Source organism: Brachyistius frenatus, unplaced genomic scaffold (genome assembly GCF_029030835.1).
Source record: "Brachyistius frenatus isolate BFR_SWC_R1_liver_20210118 unplaced genomic scaffold, ASM2903083v1 Contig_26, whole genome shotgun sequence".
NCBI lineage: Eukaryota > Metazoa > Chordata > Actinopteri > Embiotocidae > Brachyistius > Brachyistius frenatus.
The window spans coordinates 534,179-560,759 of record NW_027210625.1 but is presented as its reverse complement, the minus strand read 5'-3'; the positions used below and the strand labels follow the sequence as shown (position 1 = coordinate 560,759).

At 43.4% G+C, this 26,581-nt stretch overlaps 1 protein-coding gene across 1 annotated transcript; it reads left to right on the top strand.

Moving 5' to 3' along the window:
- The first annotated feature begins 214 nt into the window (after positions 1-214).
- slitrk6 (SLIT and NTRK-like family, member 6) lies at positions 215-15,535 on the top strand. Its single transcript, XM_069698129.1, is given in 3 exon segments — positions 215-756; positions 12,116-13,153; positions 13,155-15,535. Coding segments are annotated over 2 exon segments (2,541 nt in total). The 5' UTR covers positions 215-756; positions 12,116-12,130; the 3' UTR covers positions 14,673-15,535.
- Positions 15,536-26,581: the final 11,046 nt, after the last annotated feature.

The following is a 26,581-nucleotide window of genomic DNA, read 5'->3' as shown; positions in this document are numbered from 1 at the left end:
AAATAATGTCGTATGTTTTGCGCAGGAATTGCGTAAAAATACGCGTGCGACCCAAAAAAAACAACAACAAAAAATCTATCGAGAGCTGTAGCCCCGGGCTTTTATTCTGAAAGTCTCCTTCCAGATCTCCCGATGTGCATTGCAGGAGGCTTGACGCCGCTTTCCTTCCAACGTAGTCTCCCCTCCACGGCATGCAAATGACCGAGCAACTCCAATATATCGCAGATTTGGGTTAACTACACAGAGCGCGCGGCGCGGCGCAGGAGCAGGGCAGCGTGCTCGCTTTCGTGATTTGAAGTGGCCTGTGCAACAACAACAAAAACAAACAAACAAACAAAAAAAATGAAAGAATAGCCTCGTTTCAATCCCAACACTTGTTTGTTTTTGTGTTGTGTTTGCTTCGAACCCGCAACTTAAGTCAGAATTAATTGTGGGGAGGCTGGCTTGCGCTCATCCCGGGACCCGGAGCGAAAACCCTCAATGCGACCACCGACTTAGTGCGTCGGGATAATTAGTGCGTGACAGCTGAGGGGGGGGGGAAGACTGTGGAAGCAAGGGGATTGACGGATCCTGTGAAGTTTTTTTTTTTCTTCCTTTTTTTGTTGTTGTTCTGGTTTGTTTAAGGAGCGTGGTGGACCTGAGAGAAACTGCTTCCCCTCTTATCTCTCCGATGCGTCGGTTCCACCGCATTTTACTGATGGACCGAACACGGTGAAATTTGGACCTGGCTTCCTCTTTTATCTTCAGTTTTAGCCGGTAAGACATATGAGGCAGAGTCTGTAAGAATTGATGTGTGTATGTTTAAAAAAAAAAAAAAAAAAAAAAAAATGTAATATGCTTTATGATTTAATAATTACTTCTTTTTTTTTTTTTTTTTTTTTTTCCCGACCAGATGGGGCTTTATGGGGACTTCATTCTGCTTCTTTTTTTTTTTTCCCAACAGCCCAAGTGATAAGGAATCCAAACTGTCCATTATGGACAGGTTCTAACTCGCTAAAGTATGTTACAGTACAGTTCACATCTCCACCTTTACCCCCCCCCCTTAAAAAAAAAAAAAAAAAAAGGTGCACTGTACAAAATGCAATTGGCGATAAATTAACAGAAAAGACAGGGCCGATGTATTTACATGTGTTTATGAGGAGATAAGGAGCTATATATATATTTTTTTTTAAAAAGTGGTCGGACTTGACAGGAGGGGAACAGAGAAGGACCAGTGAGTTTTCCTGGGGGGGGGGGCTCCATTACCTCGAGCACACCTGGCTCTCTGCCACACGCAGCTACTGTATCCTACGGCGCTGTGCTGCCGTATGGTAATCCTGACTGGTGTGCCTACACGCTGCCTCCTGTTACCATAAAAACAAGTTCCAAAAAAAAAATTTGAACTTGGCTTTAAATCTTTGTTTGGTTTTTTTTCTCCCAGTAAAATTATAGTAGAGCTCTGCATGAGAATAGATCCTTCATTTATCAGTTTCCTCTTTCTCTGGCATTGGTTAAATATGGCTAAATATAGCTGTGGCTTTTGAATATTTATAATCCCAGGTCACAGGTGTGTTTTAATTGAGACTGCGTCGTGACTCCTCTCAGCTCAGCCAATCAGGAGGCGTCATTTCTCTGCTACGGTCGCCCTCATTAAGTGCTGTACAGTACTGCTGCCATTCCTGGCTCCACGGTACATCACGGCCGATTAGATAAACGTGAACTCCCAATTATTCCCAATTTGAATCAGGTAGTACTTTGTCCTTTAGGGCTACTTTTTATTTTTATTTTCTATGTTCTCAATTAGAGGTTTGAGTTTTATTCAAGGGCAAGTTCATGAGGAAAGTAGGGTCTAATCAGCTTCAAATTCAGAATTGCATAATTGAGTCTGGGTCCCAATTTGTTGCTTGAATCAATGGCTAATAATCATATGGTGTGGTGGTAAGCACTGAATACCATGCATGTATAAACTGCTTTAACCCTATGTGCCTATATCATTTCATATTCATTATTGATTGGTGGTTTTTGAAGAATCTATGTGGGCCAGTTTAACAAATTATTCAAAGCTCAGGATGATTTTTTTTTTGGTTTATTTTGATGCTGCTCTTCCAGTAATCTTTTTGTTGAAAGATCTGTGTCACCATTTGCATTCACAAGGATTGGCACCAGGCTTTCTTTTTTTTTTTTTTCGCCTGCTTTGTAGGACCAGTGGCTCCAATAATCACCCATCCACAGGGAATTGTGGCTCCAAAAAAAAAGTGATCTGCTGTTTACACGTGGATATCAGGCGACGCAGTCCTGGTCAATCCCCCACTGAACAAACCGTTTTCATTAGGGGACACCCAGATATGTGTTTGAATAGGTGTTTTCATGTGTAAAGTAGCCAAAGGAAAATTAGGCCTGGCAAGGTGTGTGAGCTGTGTGCACATTTAGTCCATCAGCTCAGGGACAGAGCTGCAGGTCAGGGGGGAGGCGGAAATGTGAAAGTTTACTAATGCACACTATTTTCAGACAGAGACATCCTGCAGATATATCGGAGTGCCTCCTGCTCCTCGAAGACACGGAGGAGGTAGGCAGCACGAGCCCACAGAATATTGAATCAGTCAAAAAGAAAGAAAGGGCTGGAACAAGGGGCAGGGGAGTTGAACTATCTATTGCCTCTTGAGTGGGCGGATGTCATAATTATCATTTCTCCAGGATTGCGGTGGAGGGCCGCGGGCGCTGGCAAGGATCTCTGCAGATATGTGGGTGTAGTGGTGGTGTCGACCCTGCAGGGCAAGCCACATCACTTCCAATGCGCGGGGAGAAGGGACAAGTCCCGCCGTAATTGGTGCCTGGGAACGCTGCAGGGCGCTCAGGGAAGTTGATAGACGGTCAGGGCGAGTACGCTGTCCGCAAACAAGGCTGGGGGAACACACACACACGCACGCACGCACACACACACACACACACACACACACACACACACACACACACACACACACACTGACGCGCGCATGCCAAAGCAATAGAGTGCAAGGGGAGGCCTCTAATCTGCTATACCATGTCAGGCTGAAATGAAACAACCCCTAGCTGGACGCAACAAGCCTCACTATCTCGCGATTCTCTATGTCCCAGTCCCCCTTCTCATTCTCTGTTTCAGCCCCCCCCCCCACCTCCCCCGAGCGAGAGGCAGCCTGACTTTAAGTATAAGTAGATGCACGCAACTGTTGGTCGGTGACCTCCAAGGGAGTCGGGATACAAGGAGGAAAGAAAGACGACTCCCCCCTGCCGTTAGCCAGGTTCTTGGTATTTTCTGCTTCACGTCTTGCTGTGTAACTTAGAATAATTAGCAGGTAGGACTTTTTGTATCCTGTTACAGTTCTTCTTACAGTCGGGCAAGGCATTCTGTGTCATTTAAATGAGCTGTCGCCCGTCTGAGCCCAGCCACTCCTTTGTTGAATTGCTGTTGTCTCAACCACCTGGAGGAAAATAGCTTCTTTCGCGAGGTCTTGCTATAAAACTCTCTGTCAAGAGGAATATAAAAGGTGGGAGCTTCAGGCCAATGGATGTCTTATTGGAGCCTGGCGAGTCAATAGAGTTGTCCCAGGGCTCCTCACTTTGTTTTCTCCACGAGAGGAGCACTGGTGTTCCTTACTTAAAAAAAAATATTAGGAGCTTCAGTCCAAATGTTGGAACAGCTCTTAAAACCATTTTCAGCACCATCGATTTGGGAACTTTGTAGATTTGCTACTGGTTAATGCTTTAAAGGCACATTTTCCATGGTTCTGTCTGTTTTTTGTTTTTAAAACATTCATGACAGGTGTTGAAGCTCCTACCTTATCTATCTATCTATCTATCCATCCAGCTGAATGCTTTATGAATATTGAAAAACCTGCTGCTTGGGAAGTCGCTCAAGTACGACGGGCTGTGGTTAGCATTCTGATGAAATGCTCAGTGAGCAGATTATTTAGGACAATAAACACCCCGCTGCTTTTGTTTGAAATGCAACACTCCCTTCTGTTGCACCGGTGTCACGTGTGATATGCACACATTTCTTATGCCAGCCGCACAGTACACAAGCCGTGTTGTCTGTAAATGCATTTAATCTCCCGTTTCTGTTACGGTTCGAGGCATTTTATCTGACTCCGAGTACAAATACGGACTTAAGGGTGGCGTTCAGGCTTCTTTTTTAAAAAAAATTTTTTTATTTGACTTTGGAGTTTTCTGTGTTCTCATAACAGGTTTGAACAAGATCTTAGGATGCTGTCCAGCCTCTGCAACTGCCCGCTGTGGCATTCCTACTTAATTGGTCTTGAAAGGTCTTGTTCAGTCGGACGGTCCAGGTCAGCTCAAGTCTCTGTAGTTGTTAAGTCATCAGACACTCAATTAACTCAGCCACAGTACCTGATCTAAGAAAAAAAAGAAACGGTACATGCAGAAAACAAGCCACCTTGGGCTAAATTTGAATTAGAATTGCTGTCGAAGGTGTCCAGGCGAGACTTTCATGTAAAAATATACCCATTTTTTTTTTTTTTTTAGCCTTCTATCTATCAGTCTAACTCAGTATTTTTATCTTCTGAATGGAGCTGTGTTCGAGTCCTCTGTTCACATGTTTCCCACTCATCAGTCCAGAAGCTCTGCCTTTTCCAATGAGTCTTGTTATTTCCATCAGCCTTCCTCTGGATTTCCTTCAGGCACAAATGCGCATCAGTCTGCTCCGAAGTGTCCAATGGGGGGGAGTTTTTGGTTTTACTGGCTCTGCATCATAAAGCAACTCATACTGATCCCCAGTATGACACAGGAATGAATTATGGAAGTGCCTAGTGAATAAATTCGGCCGCATGAGAGAGAAAACGAGAGAGAGAGAGAGAGAGGTGGGATAGGAGGTATACATGATCCAACCAGTGATTTTCTGTCAGAGGTAAAACTTGCCAATGCACGTTTCCCAAACAGTAAGAGATAGTCTGTGACTTTGTACTAATCTTCTGTCCTGTTATTACTTTCTCTCTGGAACACAAGCGCCGAGGGGGAAATTTGGGTATGTTTTTGCTTGGTTTGCTGAAAGCTAATCCACAGGGCTTAAAGCCGGGGCGCCGTTGCTGTGTATTTATTTGATCTTTTCCATTTTTGTCATGAACAGGCGTGGGCTTAGCATGCGCACCTCCTTGTATAAAATGTGCAGTCACTTTGGACAGTAATCATCGTCAATGTCGGCAGTGCAATTACAGATGCCACGCAGAACTTTTCAAAAGTGTGTTGTTTTTTTTAGTCGCCTTCTTGATGAACTATCACTTCACGAGACACCGTTCAGCTGTTACTAATGATTACAGCCACTCGCAGATGTGGTTATAAAAAAAAAAAAAAAAAATGCTTATGACTTTATTGTCTACTTAGTCCAATTAGTAAACTCAGAAGAGCTCTGTTGAAGAATTGTAAGCATACAGTACAGTACAGTTAGGATGCCACAATATGTAATATGCCACGTGAGAGATGTACTTGAGTTGTATTTAGTATGTGTGGCTCTAATTTCATGTATTTGTAGTTGTATTAGAAGGTGATACGAGTATTTAGACAACAGTAGACATTTATGTTGATGCAACAACTCATATTTTTTTTTCAGATAGCCAACATTACTTCTTTTCTAGTTTCCTTTGCTATTTCAAAGCAAAATGAAGTCAGTTGGGGCCAAGTCATGGAATATCAGGGAATTTTGTTTGCACGTTGAAATTTGAGTTGCCATTTATCAAAGTGTAATATTTTCCATGTTTGCAGCTGCAAACGTGAGCTAGTTATTGTCGACGTGTATGTTTGACAGAAATTGAAAATGTCGCTGATCAGACTGCCAGCTATTTACGGTTATTGTCAGATGAATTCTTTGCATCCGCAACCAGTATTTTGACATGTATTTAACTATTTTCAATATCCTCGCAAACAGGTGCATTTTTCAGCCCATTTTTTTTTTTTTTTTTTTTTTTTTTTAACAGAAACGTTGTTGTTTCTTGTTTGCTCAGCACAACAGTAGCCTGTTTTCTGTTCATTGCAGGTCGTGGAATTTCAGCTATTTAGTCAGTGAAAGTCAGGGAATTTGACATTTGACTGAGTGGGAACTTGGTGTCATTAACCTATCCGTCCTGTCGCACTGGTACGACATGGTGTTCTAGGTGGTGCCCTTTTTCTTTGTTTGATCCTCAGTAAGCAGGTCTGTCTACCTATAACATGTGGCTCCTTGGAGACTGAAGTTTCCGTATCAGATAGCAGATCTACAGCTATTTATGGAGTGAATCATAAGACTGTCATTACCATTACCCTGTGGCCTTTTAGCGAAGGGTTGGGTACTTCTTTTTAAATGGGCAATTGAAACAGATGAGAACAGATAAAGACTGAAACGTATGACTATGTAAAACATCTTAATTTTAGATGAGGCATGAAATTACTAGCTGTATATTTCTCAACAACTAATAAACTCAACTTTTCAGAAGTCCTTTCTGTATTAGTACTAGATTATATATATTTTTAACCAGACTTTCCAGACACCAATTTATTTCCAGGTTGCCAGACCTGCTGGTGAGTCACTCCTGAACAGAAACTGTCCCTTTTTAAAGGCACAGTAAAGTACACAGAGATAAAAAATATATATATATATACATCTGTTTGGTGCAGATGGGTCTCCTTACAAAACATACCTTGATGCCACTCTACACTGGTGTAATCCGCCTGCTCATTTCTGGAGAACTAATTACTGCGCATTAGTTAAACAGACCATTTGAAATGCAAGCCTGCTAAATCACGCTTGCCAAGGGAGCCGAACCGCCCCCCCCCCCCCACGCATCCTTTGTGCTTCTATTATTAGTTCTATCGTGCATATGTTCTCGATCAGAAATGAAAGCCCACCAGCAGAGAACGAGCAAATGAGGAACGCAAGCACACAAGGTAGCGAATAAGTGGAGCCGTACAGTTGCATGGGTTTGTGGTCGCATGGATGTGTGAGGTCTCTATCGGTGTGCCATGCCCCTCTGCTTATGCGTTGCCGTGTGATCAGCTGCCAGCTGTTTGGAGCACTGCACGACACGAGAAGAGGCACACAGCTGATCACGGATGATGTTTCTGAAGATGCAATCCTTGCAGCAGCCGGCAGGGCACAAGCTTCGATTCCCCTGATCACCAGGGAGGTGTGCTTCCAACACAGCCAAACAGATCTTTGTTTTAGAACGGGGAGAAGTCGGCGGAGGAGCCGTGGGTTGCTACAGCTTCCAAGTGGAGAATGCGCGGTTTGATTTAACAGTTAAAAGCACGCAAGTTTGCTAAAACAAATATATTGGGTATAGAAACCTAACGCATAAAAAAAAAAAATCTCCCTGCTCATGGTATTTGATCCGTGTTATGTTACTCCAGATTACAGTTACATTTTCGCTTTTATACATGCTTATAAAACACCAACATTATTTATACGGTTCTGTCAGGGAACCGCAGACCTCACTGAATTAAAATGTACTCTTGCAACCTCCTTGTTGTCGAGATCCATTAATCACCATGACTGCAGGTAGCCTAGCAATGAGAACCGAGGTCATAAAGTGTTCAGACCTGAGGTGACTGAAGCTTTTGTTGTTGTTGTTGTTGTTAACAAGTTAACAGCCCACAAATATTATGCAATATCCACAAGACATCTCCACAATGTGCTTGTGGAGTGACTTGTGTCAGTCTTAACGGAGTTGGGAGAAAGGCTCCAACTGTCGGGTGCCACTAGGGATAACAAGCCTTTCAGACTTATACATCAAGTTGCCTCATGCTACAGAAAAAAATGAATTAGGCTCCTGCCTTATGGGCTATTTGTGTCTCTGGCATGCTTTACTTCCTTTGACAGAGACGGGGACAGAACACGACTGTAGCTGCGTTCATATTATCTAAAAATAATATTCAAAACTGTCAACTGGATGACGTGCGCGTTACTCGGTACAGCGCCATCCAGGTTTGTGTTGTGTTATTGTGTCTATATATTGCGTATGCGTGTCAATTCACTGCAAACTGTGACAAATGAATAGTTGATAAAAAACAAAAAAAAAGTGGTATTGCAGTGCTGTGACCGCCAGGTCCACGAAGCGTGCAACATCCTTAGAAAGCAAGGGCATAGTGGTTCCTCGGTAAAGACGGCATGCTCAGTGTAAATGCAACTTTAAAACTCCATGTTTTGACCAATCATGTCGAAAACAGAATAGACGGGAAGCACGATGTGTTTGCCGAGTTCATCAGCAAGGGTTTCTGTAGCTCCGCTGCTTATTCACACTACACTGACAAGTCGTGACAGTTAGAGCAGTGTATCACGCCTAATTAAGCCGGTCGGTGGTACGCAGGTAGACAGCCGAGGAAGGAGAGAAAACAAAATCATGTAGGAATGGTAAGCACGCGAGGTGATTTCAGTCGTGCAACCAAACTTCCTGTCTCGATGTTTGCTTACCTTCCCGAAAACACTGAATTATTGATATCTGCAGAACTTGTAGCTGAGCCTCACCTCTGACCCGAGAGTGAACTTGAAGTCGAACACAACAGTTCTGCGCAGCCTCATCTGTTGTCCATCTAGTTCATGTGATGTTCGACAGCCGATTCGATTGGCCGTAAATATCATCTTCCTGGAAGTAAATTGAGTGCATTGATCATGAGTGACTGCGGAAGAATGAGCCATATTCTTTCGAGCAGTGTGTCTCTGAGGCATATGAACATGTGTATTCATGACTTGTCTGGGTGTTGGGAGTGTTGGCTAGAATGACATAGAGGAGGCCTTGTTACTGTGACATGACGATGCGGCATTGGACTCAAGCTGATGGGTGTTCCATGATATTATGGAGCTCTTCAATGCACCGGAATAATACAACTCACAACGGACCCAAATACTGTGCTTTCTTTTCCTGGGTTTGTCGTGGACAAAGCCGAGTGTGTATGTTGCCGTCGAGGGGCTCAATGTGTGATGAATACTCCATCATCGCATTTTTTTCTTCCCTTTCCCCTTCGCTGTCCTGCCCTCCTCAGCTCCGCACACCTCTTCTTTTTCTTTTTTTTTTAAATTCTCATGTCATTTGATGTCAGAGGATGAGTTGGCCTCACTCACATGCATGAGGAGAGATCTCATAGGGCCTCAGTGGATCTCTAATTGAATTGTCTGAACGGCAAGAGTTGCACATTTGAATCTGTAAAAGAGAGTGCAGCGGAAGACGGGCACCGGAAGAGTGTTTCATCTCGCCGCGCCCTTCACGCTGAGTTCCATGCAACATTGATTGCCTGAAAAAATGGATCAGTTAGAGAAGTCTGTTTGAAATACAGAAGAAAGAGTGCATCAGGCTTTTGCCTCTCCGTATCAGCTCACTGCAGCGTTGTCATGCAGTATGCGATAAACATCTCTTAATAGTTTTTTGTTTTTGTCGTTTCATATGGTCCGACAAGCAATCAGGTTCACAAAGGTGAGTGCCTCGGGTACCATGACCACCACCAGTCTCCTCTACAAGCGATAATTTCCGAAAAGAAAACGGCCATGTTATCACTGTCCACACAATACATGTGTGACAGGTTTGACAAATTAGATGTGTCATCATATTTTACCACATATTATTTTTCACTGATAAATAGATGGATCTCAGAGAGAGTGACATATCCTGATTTCGTTTGTTGGGTGAAAATAACAATTTCGTATCTTGCTGTGATGTTTGAAAGACTTCACAAATGTGATGTCCAAGCCTGTTCCAAGTTCTGTTAACGTGACTTTTTTTTTTTTTTTTTATCACTTTTTATATATTTGAGATCATCTTCATGTGCTTACACCTATTTTGTGTATGCAAATACCATTTTTTTGTAAATGATCCACATGAGTTACTTGTCATTCTGAGAGATTTTATCAGTGGCAGGTCTCCCTATTGTTGTTGTCCCGCTGTGCAGGCCGACTCAGCACCAGATGTCCCTGGAGGCAACGACATGCAACACATTTTTCTGGTGTTTTCTGTCAGATGTTATAGTAATCCCCTGGAGAAATTAGTAAGGGAGGGGCCGAGACATGATTAGTGCACTTATTTTGAACTTTTACTTCTCTCTGTAGGTAGATTGTCTACGATATTTATCGTGATTTATTTATTTTTATTTTGGTCAGAGAAGTGAGTTCAAGATTATTTTATTCATGTAATGATTAGCGTTTCATATTCAGTTGAATTTTCTGTAATATTTTTTCTGTGGTGTGAGGAGTGTGAGTGCATCAGTTGTGACAGGAATGTTTACAGTGACCTCAGGGTGTATGCCTGAATGCCTTACAGATGCTGAAGATAGTGTTGCCTTGCTTTTCATCAATTTCGAGTTTACCCGACGGCACAAAAACAAAAATACGCTTCGAGGGACATTAAAAGAGTCAAACAGAGAACGAGAAGGTTAGAGTTAAGTTCTAACTTCAGAGAATGCTTCTGAAAACTAAATGTGGAGCGGCGATCTTATCTCAAAGGTTGTGTTGTCTTCTCAGGTAACGCGCATGTGGAGATGTGGGCTAGTCAGAATTTCATGCGACTTCGCTCCACCACTCATCTGTCTATAGCCAGCAAATGCATTAATATATACATTGGTGTCGAGTGACATAATTTAGATGGACACTGTGTTTGATCTCCGGTCATATTCCAACACACATTTTGTGCCACACTACCTGATTTTTAAGGCACGCTCATGTCCAAACACCCCCAGACAAAGTGCCCCACATCTCAATGACTTTCAATAGGGAGAAAGTATTGTTTAGATGTATGTCAAAAGAGAATCAGATACCATTTATAGAAGGATTATGAGTCAGAGGTTTCAGTCTCTGACTAACACGGGCCGTATTGGCTGAACTAGACTTGCCCAGTCTTGCTCAAATGAAGCCTTCCAGATGCGGATGGTTAACAAGAACAGCTGTCATCTTCCCACATCTCACCTCTTTGAAGAATCGTGTGCGGTAACGTCAAATATCGAGATGATCCTTGATCTCGGAAAAATGCCTACACTTCTCCAACCAGTCCCCCCCCCCTCCCCGAGAGAGATCCAGCCTTTAATCCACTGTGATTTTAGTCAAGTTAATGTAATGGATCTCGATGTGGTGCCGAGGCTGCTCATCATTAAAATCACAGATAGGCGTTTCGCTTGTCGTTCAACCTAATTTCTGCTTCCAGTGGAGTCGGAATTATCTTCTTTAGAGCCGGGTTGGACAATGCTGCTACCAGATCCTTTGGTTCAGTAGAAAAACATAAGCAGATTACCAGTGTAAGAGATGAGACTGATGAATATATGCTCGGTTTATGATTGGTTCACTTTCAGTTCACTCTCATGTGGGCTGGTTTCACAGTGAAGACATAGCTTTTCAGTCCTTTATGTTAAATGCCTGTTATAAATGTTACTTTGACATGGACTGAACTGACTTCTGCATTTGCATGACTCACTCTTTTGTTCACATGAGTCTGCATATGAAGCCAAGAGAAATCAGTCAAACGAGAGCCATTTAAAAAAAAAAAAAAGTACCATTATCCCTCTGTGAGTCACTGGAAGAAGACGCTCTTACTTATTCTTATTGCTCGCCCTGTGAAATGTATTTACGAATTGGTAAAATGTAGTGTCCAGATGGACAGTAGGAATCTGAGTAAAAAGACGCTTTGTATGGATAATCAGGATTCCCATTAGCTGCTACATAGGACACAATACAACATAGATTAAAGAAATGCCACACAGGGATAAATCAAAAGAGCACATCTGACTGATAGCTTTGCGAGGATGTATTTAAAACAGTACTATTTCCACAGAATATAAGGTTTGTAGAATGGTGGGCATGAAGCTATATTTATTATATATAAGCTATATATTTTTCATGCATTTTCACTATTTAAAGACAATTGGACACTCCACTTTCATCTAAGATGAGTGTCTTCTCTTCATGCATGTAATGCACTCATGAATGACATTTTACACTATTACACTTTTACACGTACAACAACCAAAGTTGGTGTATTTTAACACATGAAACTTGTGTGACATTTGAATCACTGGGATTGCGTCATCTAGAATAATAGAGTCTGTGTTTAGCACGATGCATTTGAACTAAAACAAGTTAATGCCTTTTCTTTTTTTCTCCCCTCCTCCCTCTGCCCACGCTTCTGTCCTTTCTCCACAGATACCTCAGACCGAAATGCTGGCCCGTATCATTTTCATCGGCTTGTTCCTCACCGCGGCCCGATCCCAAGATATCCATCCCTCAGAGGCATCATCCTCTATTAGTGAATCTTGTGACTCCTTGTGCTCCTGCGAGGGGAAAGATGGCATCCTTCATCTTAACTGCGAGCAGAGAAACATCAGCAAAATCTCCCAAATCAAAGTCCCGTCAGGTGTACCCTTCCACCTGAACCTTTACAAGAATGACTTGGTCGAGCTGCGTGCCGAGGAAATGGAAGGGCTTAAGAATGCCCTTTCGCTGCACATTGGGGGTAATAGCATACAAGAGCTGGAGCCCGGGGTCTTCAGCACTCTCGGGTCCCTGAAAAAACTCCACATAAATAGCAATTTCCTCGTCACTCTGAAAGAGGACACTTTTCAGGGCCTGGTGAATTTAGAGTTTCTCCAAGCTGACACAAATTTTATCCGGGTCATTGAACCGGGGGCCTTCAACAAACTGATCCGCCTCAAGGTCCTCATCCTCAATGATAATTCCATCGAGTTTTTACCCAACAACATTTTCCGGTTTGTGCCCCTCACTCACCTGGACTTGCGCGGCAACAAGCTCCAGACACTGCCTTATGTGGGCTTTTTGGAGCACATCGGACGGATAATGGAACTTCTCCTGGAGGACAACGAGTGGGTCTGTGACTGCGATATTTTACATCTAAAAATCTGGATGGAGAACATGAGGGCCCAGTCGGCGATCGGGGACGTGGTTTGCAGCACTCCGCATCACCTCAAGGGGACCATTCTGGCTAAAGTCAAGCGGGACATCCTCTGCCCGTCCCATGCCGACATTAATCTGGAGGAGCCCTCCAAGTCACTGGATATGGTTGTTACTCCCTCATCGAAAGTGTCTCAGATTCCCAAGCTGATTAACGCCAAAGATGACGCCAGGGCGCCGACACCATCTCACATTCCCGGCAGTCCTTGTGTGGAGCACTGTTCCTGTCACAATCACCCTGTGGCTGGCTTTTTGATGCATTGTCAGGACCGCGGGAATTCAAAAGATCTCAGATATCGGAATACTTCAACATAGCCCAACTAAACTAGTCATGACTGGAAATATGATTCAGAAACTGTTGAAGTATGATTTTGTCACATACGATACTTTAGAATTACTCAACTTGGCGAACAACAGAATTGATTACATCGATAACGAAACTTTCCTCAGCCTGAGCAGTTTGAAAAAACTCTATTTGAATGGCAACAGAATCGAAAAACTCTTCTCAACGATGTTTGTGGGACTCCACAACCTTGAATACCTGTATCTGGAATACAACCTTATCAAAGAGATTGCTCCAGGCACATTTAATCCCCTGCCAAACCTGAAGCTGTTGTCATTAAATAACAACCTGCTCAGCTCTCTTCCAGCGCAGATATTTCGCAACGTTCCCCTCACCAAATTAAACCTGAGGAAAAATCTGCTTATGCACCTGCCAGTGAGCAACGTGCTTGATCAACTTATCTCGCTGGAGCAGATTTATTTAGAGGACAACCCGTGGGACTGCAGCTGTGACTTGCTCAGCCTCAGACAATGGGTGGAGAAACTGAGGAAGGACACAGTGGTGGGCTCCATTTTGTGTCACACCCCAAAGAAAGCGATGCAGACTGAGCTAAGGAGCCTTCATCATGACGTGCTCTGTCCCGGTTTAGGGACCTACTACCCTATTCCCCCAGGTGGGGAGGAGAGTGTGACGACCACACTGGGGCCCGACAGCGACAAGAGGAATTTGTTCCTCTCACTCACTGACACTATCCCGCTCTCTGTGCTCATCTTAAGCCTTCTTGTTTTCGTCCTCATGATTATATTCTGCTCCGCCGGGTTGGTCGTGTTCGTGGTGCATCGCCGGCGCCGCAGGGCAAAGAGAAAAGCAGCAGAAGAGCAACCGAGAGAAAACACCAGCGGCAGCTCCCCCATTCACCTGCATTACAGCATGTACGGGCAGAAAACTACCCACCACACTCTGACGCAAAGGACGGGGTCGGCCTCTCTGTACGAGGAGAGGTCCCACAGTCCCATCGTGCAGATCTGTCGCAACCCCACCTACTGCTCCCAGCACAAGGAGCACGACGCAGATTTGGATTACAGCCTGGACGACCCCAGCACCAAACACCACGTCTGTCGGAGTATCATGGAGAAGGAGAACACCTCCCCTCTCACGGGGAACCCCGGCTCCAAGTTCCGTCCCATGACCGGAGAGTGCCCGGCGGAGTTCGTCACTCTCGGGAACCCCAACTCTTTGTACAGGAACATTCTGGAGCGGGAGAAGGAGCTGCAGCAGCTCGGAATAACGGAGTACCTTCGGAAAAACATGCCGCAACTCCAGTCCGCTGTGGACATGCAGGTGCCGGGACACCAGGAGGAGTTAAAGCTAATGGAGGCGATAATGTACTCGAGACCACGCAAGGTCATGCTGGAGCAAACTAAGAATGAGTACTTTGAACTTAAAGCTAACCTGCATACTGAGCCAGACTACTTGGAGGTTCTGGAGCATCAAACTGCATTTAACTGAGCTCAAAGAGAAAAGACAGCTTCATATATCATGTTTGAACCAAGTGCCTTGTCCTGTTTGCCCTCTTGTACTTTCCACAGTGTGAAAAAACAAATATATATACATATATATTACGGGCACATCTCTTTAAGTTGAACTGTAGCACAGAATGTATCTGGGTTATCCTTCCATGACCTTTCATCTGTCAACAGCCATGTTATGTAGCTGGTGAAAGGTGTAAAATATTTGGCCAAATGTGACTCGAAGAAGCTGTCGCAGTCTGTCGAGGAGCCCCGGCTTCCAAGTCTACTCAATTAGCTTTTTTTTTTTTTTTTTTTTTTTTTGCGATTGATTACATTTCCACGGTGTTACTGCAGCCAAATTAATTGATCCACGCAGCACACCCACACACCCCGACCCCCTCCCCCCAACCCACTAACCCGATATCCTGACCGGATAAAGCAGATGTTTGGAAAGAAGTTAGTGAATTTCAATCAGCACTCGACCCAGAATTGCTGTTTAATCAGTCTATCCTGACCCGGGGTATGACCTGATTACACCCTCTAGCAACATAAGCCAGCTGGACCGCTGCAACCCCCAATGCTCATTGTGCCGTAGTCATCACAAATTTGCCAACTGTACATTGGAAAACAGTGATAGGGAGCGCGGCTCCACCGCTTGTCCCGCTGTCACTCCATTGATCCAACAGCTGCAGTCACAGCAACTTTATTTATTTTATACAAGCTGATAATATTCACAAAGATGTTTTGTTTTTCTCTTTATCAGTAAATAGAGCACTTCAAGTACAGTATATACACAACTGTAATCTTGTAAAAAAAAAAAAAAAAATGCATTGCACTAATCAAATGCCATTAGATGGTGCATGACAATCAAGAGTCCTACTGAAACATTTTGTTCATATTTTCTTTTATTATTTCGGAGAAGAAATGAGCCACTAATGTGCGTGATCATTCAGTGTGCGCTTGTGCGGGTGTGTATGTGTGTGAGGCTGTGCTTGATGCCACTCTTTTTGCGTCTGACAACACATTCAACTGCATCGCTCCTTCCTCGTGCTGGCATCGTGAGAGTCTCGAACTGTTTTAGAACTGATTGGAGGCGGGGCTTATCGACCCGTTAGAACATTACTGGTGACTGACGGGCGACATTTATCCAAAAGCGAAGCTCCAGTTTTCACACACGGACAACCTGACGACGGACTTCATAGTAAAAAGCAATGGACAGTTGGCAACTGACATCCAATGTGGACATTGCCGTCATTCAGGATTTATTACAACACACTCATACGTCGATGCTCTCGGAAACTCGTTCAGATTTGAAACAGTTCATGTAAGCACACACTCTGTAGCTTTTCTACTAGATTGAATTATTTATTCTGTATATTTTGTATATACTTCTGTTCCATGATATCTTTTGGTTTTTGTGTGCCTTCAGTGCTGTACAGAATATAAACAGAAGTTGTAACTGAAACAGGAAATAAAGAATTGCAATATTACACACAAGTTAGAAAGTAATTGATGGCTAACTGATGTGCAGAGAGATATACCTTTATACATACTGCCTCTTCAGTGCAGTATCACCACTAATTGTGACAGCGGGTTTCCAGGCTGAAAAAAAAAAAAAAAAAAAGTGTTCTCTTAATCTGTTATCAGTGCATATATATATAGATATATATATAGATATATATATATGAGCATGGATGTTCTTGTTTAAACAATGTTTGGTTCTTTCCCTGCTGTGTGAATAATTTAGCCCCCCCGTGAAGGCTCAAACATAGCCCTTAATCACACAACAGTGGCTGCAGGCTTTTTCACCAGCCATGCTTTTCTGCATGACTTTCATTTTCTCTCTCTCTCTCTCCGGGGAAAACAGTGGACCCTCTCTAATTCCTCCATTTTCCATCATAATTGATGTATCTGAAGTTCCTTTTGCAAGAACACACGCGCAACCTTGCGGTTTGATTGCCGCCTGAAGTGCAGCGCCCGCCTCCCCATCCGGATACACATTTATACAATAAATACACGTTTATACAATTTGTATACACGCACACGTTTTTTTTTTTTTAAGGTAGGCAAACTCAAAGAGGCAAACGACCAGCGCACACACACAGCAGGGAAGACAAATTATCTTCTGCAGCTTGATCCTGTGAGACTCATAAGCAATACACCCCTCCAAAGGTGAGACATTAGCAGAGCATAACTGTGTTCAGAGAGATTCTTTACTTCAGGGGCCAACTTCAAATAAATGGATTCATTTATGAAGTAAAGCTCATCGAGATAGCGTCACGCAGCAGCACTGCAGAAGTAAAGAACCACAACTCAAAGAAGGGGTAATGCAGCATATAACGTATGTCAGACAGCTATAATGTTATAGTTGCAACCGTTTAATCAGCTAAAATCCCGAGCTGGGATTCAGAAATTGAATATTTGGTGCGGAGTTTTCTGTAATTTGTGCTCACTCGAGTGAGAACGACCAGTCCACCTGTCAAGTTTTTGTACCTTTTGAAATAGCAACATTTGATTTAGACTTGTGTGATACGTAGAGCTGCCTCGCCTCGTTTTCCCCGACATTATACACATTTTCTTCTCCTGACTTTCCCGTGCACCTGAGAACAAGATTATGTTAAGGACCTCATATTCCAGTCACAGGTTCCTCCCATCGAGTAGGTGATGTGAGGAGGTTTCGCTGCATAAATTTGCACAACAATTATGAAAATGGTGGTACATTAGGGGCTGAGCACCTCTTGTTCGCTATAAGCTGACTTACCTCTAATGACTGTGGATGTTCATGTTTAGATCCTGCAAAGAGATAGTCGTCCACGCACTGATGCACTAACCGTCATCATATGGAGAGCAATTATGTGGAAACAGCTGCAGAAATTCACAATAAACCGGAAAAAAAACCCATAATGCTCAACCAGTGGTGAAAGTTAGACATAAAATGCATTACTTACACACATAAGCTCGACTCAGGGAGGCAAACAGATGCCGACATGAGCTCCAACAACACACCAGCAACCAGCTGTGACTGTTTACAATTCATTTTGAACTCTGCCTATGTTTGTTTTGCGTCACGGCCGACAAGGAATCACATCTCGTGATCTCAAATGTAACCACATAGACTTCCTGGTCAGATAGCAGAAAATGAACAAATAATGCTTTTCATATGCCAAATAATACGCTTATAATTGAAATGTTAGTGTTTTATGTTTCCTCTATTGATACAGGCAGTAAAGGGAACTTAGTGGAGTATCTCATTTGTTCTGCAGACGATGTATTAGCTCTTTTAGCAAAGCGCTTCCAAAGAGAGATATGAAAAAAAATCAATATCATCTCACCCAGTTATTATTTATAAAATGCTCTATCTGTTCCATCGTCCCTGCGGCCACAATACATTAATATTCATATCTGAGAGCACAACAACAGAACATCTCTTCTGGGCAACAGTATCGATCGCTCGTTCGTCTCTTAGAGATTCACCGGGTTCCTTTTGTAGCGAGCGGCAGTCAATTGATGTCTCGCGTTCCATTCTTCAGGCTGCGGCATTGCTTTCTCTCCTCGCCTTTAATTTCTGCTGACATTTAATGAACAGTGAGTGGTCGAAGTGCAGAACAATCCCACATATAATCAGATATAATTGCCGGAGGAGCTCACCCCCACCCTCCCACCCCCCAAAAAAAGGGGCGAACACATGCGAGAGGTGATAAGATGTTGGACGAAAGTTGGGAATTAGGTCCCGTTCCTGCAGGGTGGGAGAAGTGTGTAGAGACTTTACTGAAGAGTTGTGATGCTGCAATGAAGACACTTCTAAGCTTAAGTGTCACAACTAAAATCCCTGTAGGCATAAATGTGGGCTGCAAATGACCTCATGAAGCTCAACTTCTCATTATGAAAACTTTTTTATGACATGTAAGTACATTTTATCTGGGGATTTGTCTTTTCTTGTAGAGCGGTATCTGCTGAAACATCTCCGCGGCGATATTACGAGCTGACGTGAGGAGCTTTCAAATTCCCTCCATGACATCTTTTATCATTTGAATCGACATGTGGTCACTTTAATTATTGGGGCACGATTTGGAATGAGCTCCACGTCCATCGATCAGACCAACCGTCCATTTTTCTTTACTGGCTTGTTTTTAGAACTCAGGGTCATGCCAGGAGGGGTGGGGGGCTATCCCAGCATGCACCGGGACAACGGCAGGCAGACGTGCGTAAAATGCTCATGTTTATGTATAAAATGATGGCGATTGAGCACGTCGGAGCAGAAAGATTTGTCCATTAAAACGGCGATTGATGCTGTAATCGCTGCCAGAGGGGTTTCTAATGTATTCAATCTCCGGCAGGTGAAATAAGAAGGGCATAACAAATCAAAGGCGGTATTAAAAGGCACTGAAGTGACAATCCACATGCTGTGTGGGGCATTCAGGAAATACAAGCGTGAATGAGGCGCCATTATAAGTGGCGACTTTGTCTCTCAGCACGCCCCCACTTCCTGACTGAACTGTTGTGGGTTGCAGAGCTTTACCCCGAGGGCGATCTTATGATACCGTCTGCCAAGCGGAGCAGCTCGCTATGAAGCCGCGGACATTGAACCCCGATCCTGTTGTTCGCCTGGCTCACAGTTTAAAGACAACCGAGCCGGTGACCCAATTTCAAATCCGAACATCACAAGTGTTTAGTCATGGGATGTATTGTGCTGAATCTTTTGTTGCGAGCAGCCTCTCAGGTGTGGGGGATATAAACTGTGTGAAAAGAAGAAAACAAAATCCCTCATTGCGAACACTAAAACCGTCCACTGACAATATATTTTTGAATGTCCTGGATCAGTTTCGTGGTTTGTTTGTTGCAGACTGTTGCTTTACACTGAGGTGTTTTCAGTGCTAATGCTGCTGTGTCACACTCGTTCTAATGCCACCATTTTGCTGTGCAGAAACTATAGTTTCTCCACCACCCACAATGCAATGCAGCCAATTCAGTTTGTCCTCGTCTAAATGCTTTTCTGACTACGTTCTTAACATGCAAATGTCATTGCTGGAAGTTCAGACATGTCCTCTGGCATTCTGGGATGGGAAATCACGATCTGGACCAGGAACCAGCTATGGACTTTATATAAAAATAGACATAGAATTCAGCTCTGTAATAGAAAGTCTTTGCGGAAGTGCTTTAAAGTGCAATATCGCTGATGGCCCCCCATGGCTAAAAAACAACAACAATTGGCTCCCATTTAAAAGGCATCAACTTCCCTCATGAAATATAAAGTTAATATAAGTCATGTCATACACTAAAATCACTCCTTATGTTCAGTCTTCTGAAAATAATCCCATCATTAATTACACATTAGGCCTCAAAGAGAGGTATGTTTGGGTACGTGCCTGGTTTGATTAACATGCCTGGGGTGTAGTCAGGTTTCTGTTGTTGGTGGGCGGGGGGGGGTTAGTGTCCTCACTCCTCCCCAGGACGTTCAAATATGGTCAGTTCTGGCTCCTAAAAACCAAGATAGGTTTGACGAAAATGCAAGAATTGAGGCCTCAAAATCCCACTTCAAAAACCAATGAATGAGTTGAAGCCTAAAACCAACCAAGCAGGGTGAGAGTGGGTGCCGTCCACCCCAGAAAATGGTAAAGTGCAGCACTTCGTTGTCAAATAGCTCCTGGAATGTGTTGCACATCCCAGATTGACGACATATAAAAGCAGAAGTATCGAAGGAAGGGTTTCTTGGCTTGCGTGCAGCATTTTATGAGGTATCACATACAGCACAGTGAAAATGGATGGAGAGTAATGAAGGAGAATGTACAATGTGATTGAGATCGTAACCACTTGATGGATTAAACAGTGGGTAACATTGGGGCAGGGACAGGAATAGATAGGGTATTATGAATGGCATTGATTTGTTCTGTTCCCTTGAAATGACCTTTTTCATCTTAGATCAATTGGAAAACAGTTAGTCTCTAATGAAGTCCAGTACATTCAAAGAAAAGGCATTATATCGAATGAATTAACATTATTAAATCCTTACAGATCATGGAGGAGGTGATGAAGATGGAGGTACGTACATTTTGATCTATGAGATGGATTGTTAAGACGCAAAAACCCCTGTGACCCAATAGAGGATATGGTATGACGCAAATAACCCCCAGGAGCAACACCGAGGGGCCAAATAAAGCCACTACGGTTAATATGAATGTACACAGCAGTGATACTGAGTAGAAAAAAATGTGAACATAATGTATTTGAATTTTAAACACTGACATGAGGGTAGAATTAAAGTGAGTCTCCTGGCGAAGATGAATAGCCTAAAATCGTTAAGACTACGTTTATTATGTACATGTTTTAGGAGATGATGTCTGGTTAGTAAAAGCCCTTAAAAACTTGCCTTTAAATCCACTGTTTATAACTCTTTAAACATGCAGGGGTAAAAAGCGACGGGTTGATTTTTCTGAGCTTTGGCACTGCAAGTAAAGGAATCAACCTTTGACGATGAATTTCAGGTGCGGTGACGTCCCTGGTTTCAGCTGTGGGGAATTTGAATTAAGCTGTTGCACCTGAAGCTCACATTCAGAGTGATTTGCAGACCACTACCACAACTTCCATGGAGCAGGCAGGTCTCCCAGCTTCGGTCGGTCGGCTCACCTGTATCATGAGGTCAGAACCAAAACTCGTTCTTTCTCAGATCAGCTGCCTGCCTGTATGAAGAGTTTTGTATTTTCGTGTCTTCCCCGTCAGGCCGCCGGTGTGTCAAGACCTTTAGAAATGTGTTTGAGTGTTTGAGGTTTTCTTTTACTTTGATTGACAGTATAAGAGCCACAACTGTTGTCAGATTGTTATTCAGTTGATTCACGGGTGTACGTTACATGTTTTGTGGTTTTGGCCACCTCAGTCGACTGAGACTTATTTAGATATCTCGAATGTAAAATATCCAAGACAGATCATTTTATGTCTATGCATGACCCAATAAGTCAAAGCAAGACTTTGAAAGAGAAGAAAGTATCACGTGAAATCGTCTCGCTTCCCTTTACCTTGTGGCAGTCTGGTAAGACTCGTGCCTGGATACGTCGTGAATGTGTTTGCGCAGTTTATTGCGCGACGATGGTTTTATATTTTTAATTTTTGTATTCCCATGTGAGGGCATCACTTGCAGCTGCAGACTGTTTGCGTACCACTCAGGGGTGCATGACTGTGCCAATTTCCATGTTACAGTGATGTCACATGGCCACCGCTTAAATCAAAATTTGACACATTAAATGCTTGTTATGAATTCAGTCAGAGAGATAGATGTCCTTTCTACTGGACCTGAACTCTTCACATCCGCACTGTACATTTCTGGCTTGTTGACAAATTGCCCCGAGCAGAAAATAACCTGAGCACGGTTCAGATAGAAGACAGCAACTGACACAGGTGCAACACACGGGAGAGTCTACATACGAGTTCGCCTTTGTTCATACAATAGTAGGAATATGAGAAAAAGATAATTACTCAAGCTCAATGAACCTCATCCCAGAAGTGACTTACTGCGTTCCCTCTCTATGGGGTCAATAAATTGAACTTTTTATAGGCGAGGAAAAGCCCGTTCGTGCAGATTTAATATGTATACAGCGTGTTTGCATGTCCTTTTAAGAGAATAGTGTTTGCTATGTCTTAGAAACACACTGCGAGCTTGTAGAGAAGCAGCACCGTCGGGCATGACACGAATGCAACGCCCTCCAAGACCGGGACGGAGTCACAAGTCACACTCGCGTTTCCTGCATTAGGACAAAATTTCCTCGTGTGATCACCCTGCAGAAATATGAGATCGTAGCCCAAAGTGTTTCTAATAATATTCCAACCTAATGACCCATTTCGAAAAGTGGCCTCGCCCGGCCCCACTCGGAACATTGAACAGGATCACTTATAGGTTTTCATGGCTTGAGAAGACGGAGCCGAACGAGCCATCGGTTCCTTCCTCCACTGAATGATGGTGCAATTAAATGTTTCATGGTGTGCCAACATCAGTGCTACCACTGCACTGGCTCCCAGCTATCTCCTTTTTCTTCCTCAAAGAGCTGTCATGCAAAGCACAAAGAGATGAGATGTGAGCTTGTTACTTATTTCTCTCTTCTTCTCTTTTTTTTTTTGTGTTTTGTTTTCGTCTGTTTGCCTCATTTTAACTTCATCTAACTTTCCCTTTCTCCCGCTCCTTTGTCTCTGAGCTCCAGAAGCACATCTAAGTCATATCAATTAGAGAAGTAAACTTTAAACGTCTACTCTCCAAATGATCTCCGAATGCACCGCTCAGTGCACATAAACGTTCCCTTAGTTGTGTATTCTCTAAGGTGTGGACGTAAAGACCGACAGAAGTGTGTTTGTGTGGGAGGGGAGGGGGGAAAGGGGAGAGAAGTGGGGGGGTCGGGGAGAGGGGGCATTATGAAATTAATACCAGCATCAATCGGTGTGTTTCTTTGCACAGCGTGATGTTTTCGAGTGTGCTGCAAAGCATCTGCACTTCAGAAATGACAAAGTTTTTGCTGAAATCACAAATGTACGAATGTTCTCCTTTTTGGTCCTTTTGAAGAATTCTGAGACAAGAGGTGCGCGGAACGAGAGGCAGTGATCAAAAGGGGGATTTTAAGTAAAGTGGCAAGGAAAAACTGAGGCAGAAAATATATTCTGAAATGCACAAATCTGAAAGCTAAATAAGAGGAGGGTAAACACAGTACTGTGGACAATGCATGAGAAGATTAGGCTTAGGAGTCTGTTTTCCTGTTTGCAATGTGCCGTGTGCATGGATAAACCTGTTGCCTTTAACTGCTATTTGTAATTATAAAGGCATGGCTGTAAATTTGACCTGACTCATGAACTCCTCAGAATGTCTTGCCACTACTACGATGGACCTGAAACAAAGTGCAACACTCACTGTTAATAGTGGAGCGAGTGCGCTAGACTCATTATGACATGCTGCCTTAAGGGCCACCAGGCCACAACCGTCTTCCTTTAGTAATCATATGTCATGTCACCAGGAAGCAGTTAGTCCTATTTTGACATCCACTTTCATGAAATGGTGTGACGTTTAGCCTGAGGGACTTTTATTAAAATGTTTATCTGAAAGGGAGATTAAGACGAGATTACCAAACGTTATGCAGGGTAAATATGGCGATAGTCTACACCGGTTTGGATAGATATGGTGGTGAATCCGTTATTGCTGACTCTGACTCAAAATGTAGCCAATTGTTGTGTTTAAAAGATGTCAAATCAAACTGTTTTTTTTTCCCTCCATAAAAAGAATATCAGCCGTAGAAACTGAAATGTGTTGTGATGGGACAAGACACAAAGTTATACAAACCAACAGATGCTAAAGCTTTGCTGTAGGGTGACAACTGGCAGCCATAAAAAGCATTTCTGCACATCTGGGCAACAGATTCCTTTTCTTTGAAAGAAGACCCACATCATAGGGTTGTTGTTTTTTTGTCCCAGGGCTGCTGAAAGGTTTCCAAATATACAAGTAAAAAGTGTCTGTCAGATTATCGCTACATGTTTTGTTTGGGCTTTTGGGGGCCACCAAAGGACTTAGGCAGGCCTCGGTTTGGAGGCAACAGCTTGATGCGCCCGTTCCACCAAAGCGCAGATGCTTCTTGCAGGCTTATGGATTCAAAGTTTGAGCTGGTGACGATGTTGGAGGAAAATAATGAAGGGAAAACCGAAGTTGTTTCAATTTGTCTCGTGGGAATCAAACATTTCTGCATTAATTACCATCCAGTCCAAGCTGACATTTCAAAATCTCAAATGTTGCAAGATTTAACACTAATGAGGGAACTATTGATTTCTGTGTGGGCCAATGTGAGGCCTAATTTGTGCCCCCAAAAGTCTTGAGCCAGCCCCGAGTTGGATATTATGATAAAATGTGATTCAAATGTGTTGTATTAACAGATATACGGTAAATGGGTGTGTTAAATCAGCTATAAAATGATCAACAATTAAGATAAGCACTAAAACGTTGATGTGGTGCAACAAAGCTGCTGCGTGTCATCATAATCTGTTAAATCTGGCAGTAAGCTGCTGTCTGATTCCCAGTCTCCAAAATGCGCCTGCTAGTTAAAATGCATGTTTATGTTTTCAGAAAAGTGAACGATTCAAAGGTTTCTGGTGGAAATCAACAGACCTGTCCCTAAAGTGCATCCAGCCCATGAATCAGACGTGACTCAATGAGCCACATCCCCCAACGGTCCGGAGTTCCCCGCTGTCTCCGTCTTAGAGACACACTTCCACTGTGTTTGGGGCTTAGGACCGTCCCCTGGTGAAATCCCCAAAGTCTCTTATGTGGATTTTTGAAGCCTCTTATTTGGAATTAGAGCCTGTGCTTAATCTTGTGGATTTAAGAGAAGCGGATTGCTCTCAAAGAAAAGGAAAATATTGGATTTAACAGGAGAAAAAAACAACAACTTTTATTTCTGTACAACTGACATAAAAGTGAACGTATGGGCTACTCCTTTTAATTATGAAACATGTTTCCCACAATGTTCCAGTTATTTTTTCAAGCCTTAGGTTTTTGTTTTTTTTTACAAATAAGTTATATAGTCTACAATATCTGCTACAACAGCCAGCCCTAGCTTTCACCTGCCATCTTTGAACTTGAACCACTTTCATCCATCTTGAGAGAGAGCGCAGCAGTGCAATGCCGAATTTGCCTCTTTTTTTTTTTTTTTCAATCTTTTTTTGACTTCGGCAAGGTTTTTAAATCCATACAAGAATATTTGAGCATCCTTCGCTTTAGGCTCCATGCGTTCCTGCAGTTGTATTCTTGACGTTAGAAGTCAAAACAATTAAGTCATTTTTCACCCATAGGCCTGTGTGGTATAGAGGCTGCAAAAGCTTACAGAGGAGGCACATTTTTTTTTAAACTCACGCACGCACATTTCTCCACACGGAAAAGGAACACGGGCAAACATTTTTTTTTATAGCCTTTTTTTCCCCTTTGCAAAGATCTGGCCCATATTAAATATTTATTCCTACTGTGGTTTTACAATCCATATTCCACTTAGTAAAAAAATATAATAAATCCCTAATTAGCGCTAGTTTTAAGCAGCGGTACATAAAATATGACGGCGCAAGTTGTTCCATTTGAGTCCTTTGACGAGAACGCACGCTCGTATTCCATTTTATTTTTCATTTCCACTCCACCGAGGGGGTTTCAGCAGGATGTAATCAAAGACAAGTTTTATACCGCGCTGTGATTGTTAGTCTTACACCTGTAATAAATGTCAAGCGTCTTCAGGCAAGCACAGTAAATGCTGGTGGCTCCGGATGGAGGGAACACCCACCCACACACACACACACACACACACACACACACAAATATAAACACAATCAGGAACTCGAGGGACATCGTTGGTTTGGTTTATGATGCTGTTGCTCAGCTGAAACTCAGACGCACGTGCATGCTGCAGATTTGCGTACCACAGAATGCACATATGAAACTACACACACACTCGCATGTGCGCCTCGGCTCGCTTAGGAATGATCGCCCGGACTTAACGCTACATGGGCCAGTGCACATGGCTGCCTATAGTGGGGGTGGTGATGGAGGCTTACGTGTATCTGTGTCTGTTTGAATGCGTGTGTGTGTGTGTGTGTGTGTGTCGGTCTGTACGTAGCCCCCCGCTAATTTGTTCCCGATGACGTCGTCACACACTCCCACACGCCCGCATTCACGAATGAACCCGCTTGGCCGAGGCTGAGGGAGCGTTCCTGTGAATCGGCGCGTCTCATGGCGACGTGGTCATGCACGTACTCTCAGTCAAAACTTCAGCCGCTGTTGATTGATAATTGATGTAAATTCAGAACTATGCCACCTCCGCAACCGGTCCGACGGACACGTGTGAACTTCGCACGCTTTGCATGCAGACGCCTCTCCCTCCCCAGCGCTGCACACACCAACACACA